Consider the following 3014-nt stretch of genomic DNA (forward strand, 5'->3'; position numbering starts at 1 on the left):
CACCACTAACAAAAACAAAACACACAAAGGGTAACTGTTAATTCTAGTGTTTCCTATTCCTGTAGATGTTACCTACACATCTTACCTATCATATTTGATATTCTTCCCTTTTGGCCACTCTGCAGCCAAATGTGGAAGGGAAATTAATTCTTATGTACCCTATGCGGGAATGACTGGGTGTCTATGGGTAGCATATGAGTTTCTGAGCAGCTTGAGAGAGCTTAGGAATGCCAGTGCTGCTACTAAAGAAAGGAGAAAAGAAGAGGAAAACAGGAAGGGAGGAAAGGATGGAGTGTGAGCGAGTCAGATGAAGATGTAGAGTTCTGGGCACAGCAGTGCTGAGGAGAAAGACAGTGGGTGAGGAAAGGAACATACTAGCAAAACAGGTATGCTGGCAGATTATAGAAAGAGATCCATTAAAAAAAATCCTTCGATATACTGTTTCATATGCTCAAAATGTTTGAGTATTCTATGGACCAACTAAATTTTGTAAAAACTTTTTTTTAGCTACATACAACAATCAAAACCAACTTAATCTGTATTGTACATACCCAAACCCCAAATACCACCTCCGAAAGATTAATAGAGATTTGGCATTTAAAGTGGGTACACTGACACTTAATAGATTTTTGTATGTTTAATCCATAGCTCTGGTTGACTTGCTTAAAAATGTATACAAACTAAGCAATTGAATTCATCTTTTTGTCATGATTTAGAAATCATGATTTCGATGGTTTCTAATATATTCCATTGTTTGATCTCTTTTTTTCTCATTTTCTTTTCCCATGCTGGTGATTAAACACTGTACAAGCACTTTCACATTCTACAAAGTCATTACCACTGAGCTATATCCCCAGTCCTAGGTTTTCTGACACAGGCCTTTTTATGGAACCCAGGCCTGCCTTGAAGTTGTGATCCTCCTGATTCCATGCACTGGCTTTTTCTTTTTTTCTTTTAATATGAGAAATGTTCTCTTTTATATTTAGAATCATGAATCAGTATATAAAATTATGATGGCATTCTCAACTTATCCAAAGGAAGGACAAAAGACGAGTCATAATAATAGGCAGTTTCCTTATATGAAATATAATAATGTAAGTAAGGAAAGCATTTCAGAAGTTTATCTGTGGCACTTACAAACCCAATTATTAAAGCTTTCCCAATTAGCTATTTCATTGTTTTCAAAGGAGGATAATATATGAAAATATGATCTGTCTGTTGAATAATTGTTTTTGCTTTGGGTTGTATTTAAGCGTTACCACAAGTATAAACTGAGTAACTGAATATCAACAGGCTTTGGCCGGTAGGGGACTATGAAGGATGGTGATTTTTAGAAGACCACATGCTTCTTCTACTTTTTTGCTTTTAGATTCTCTCTCCAAATCACCGGAAAATTATTATTCCACCATGGTTACATTATACTCATTTTCTATACATAAAAATGTAAACATTAGAAGTACATCACACTGGAAATCAAGAAGAGAGTATCAGGCATTTATCAAAGGTGGGATCTTGTTGGCACAAAGGACAGCAGGAAGGAAGTTATGAGACACAATGCTACATGACTGCTGACTGCTGTAACATACATCAAAAGGTAAGCATAACCTAATATAATAATTTAAAAAACCCATTTCTTGGTTGTTTGGCAACCAATTACCTAAAAACAAGCACCTTAAAGAGCCTCAGAATTTTGTGAAGTTTCTTTTGGGGGAGGGAGTGAGAATAAAGGGCAAGGCATTTGCAAAGAACATTGACTTTTACACATGTAAGACATTTTTAATATATAGATACCATCTAAGAAGATCCTTAATTTGTATTCTCTAGTAAAAATCCAAAGTTAAGTCATGTTACCTATGTCAAATGTGCCACTGAGAGATATTTTTGGTCACTCACATCTAAAATTTATTAAAAGACATTATCTATTGCTTCAAGGAAATAAAGAACTCCCACTTTTGCACAGCTGGCAGAGGCTAGTCGCCTGTGTACTTTCCACCTGTGAACATGAGGGAAGTCTTCCTCTGCATGTTCTATGACAAGTGATAATAACAAAAGCTGCATGACCAAACAGAGGGAGAAACCTAGAGTTTAATAACAGGAATAACCAAGTGAACAAAACAAATTCAGAATAGGAAGTAAAGCCTCTGGAAGAAGCACTGAAAATGTTTAGCAGTGTTTATATATTTTAACCCATTGTTGTTGAAAAGTCAATGTTCAGTATGATTTTAAGATTTGGAAAACAATTCCTAAGTTTTTAAACACAAACATTCTTTGGCTCACCTGTAAACAACAGAGTATCCTAGTTAATTTAAATATAAGGAAAATTATTCATTTGTTTTTGTTGCTACCTTACTTTAATGTCTCACTCATTTAGTTTGTGTCAGTGGACTGGAAACGCACCATATCCCCCTGCTTGGATGGGTGTTTTAGGAGAAGCACAAGCATACAGACTAAAATCTTCCGTTTGGAAACCAGCCCGATTCAAGGAGGGTTCTGATGCACTGCGGTGAATTTTTGGCAATGAGCGGGCCAGCAGCTCAATAGAGGCGAGAATCTGTAAGAAAGTAGGAAGGGGTAGGGGAGGGAACAAACAGAGGACAAGAAATAAGAAAAAGCAGAATAAAAATTTGAGTAGTATAAATCTTTAAGAGCTTATCATACTTAGGATGAAATTTTTCCTGAGACTTTTTATTGTTTTCAGTATAATCAGTGAACAAAGAGAAACTGGGATTTTCCCATAATCACAAAAGTCAAAAGCTAGCAAGTAACCCAGGTTTTCTATACACATATAACTGAATGAGTAAAGTCACTCACAGTTAGTGTTTGCTTGTATTTTAGATCATTTGCCATCCTTGAAATGCTTAGTAAAAATTTAAAACTAATTACAAACCTTAAACTCTGGCTCTTGGGGGATCCAATACCTTCGGTCTGTCCTCCTTGGACTCCCACAGACGTGTCTGTCTGTGTGTCTGTCTGTGTGTCTGTCTGTGTGTCTGTCTGTCTCTGTCTCTGTCTCT

At 36.2% G+C, this 3014-nt stretch overlaps 1 protein-coding gene across 7 annotated transcripts in view; it reads right to left on the reverse strand.

Annotated features, from left to right (window-relative positions):
* Braf (B-Raf proto-oncogene, serine/threonine kinase) overlaps nt 1-3014 on the reverse strand; it is a 139238-nt gene that overhangs the window by 7671 nt on the left and 128553 nt on the right. For 4 of the 7 annotated variants that reach the window (XM_013353267.2, XM_026788541.1, XM_013353266.2 and 1 more), the window contains one exon: nt 2398-2551. In XM_013353267.2, coding sequence (XP_013208721.1) covers nt 2398-2551 — 154 coding nt within the window. Of the gene's footprint in view, nt 1-2350; nt 2552-3014 lie in introns of all 7 variants that reach the window. The other 3 variants (XM_013353268.2, XM_026788542.1, XM_026788540.1) reach the window with 1 other exon arrangement.

The sequence above is a fragment of the Microtus ochrogaster genome, unplaced genomic scaffold (assembly GCF_000317375.1).
Source record: "Microtus ochrogaster isolate Prairie Vole_2 unplaced genomic scaffold, MicOch1.0 UNK4, whole genome shotgun sequence".
NCBI lineage: Eukaryota > Metazoa > Chordata > Mammalia > Rodentia > Cricetidae > Microtus > Microtus ochrogaster.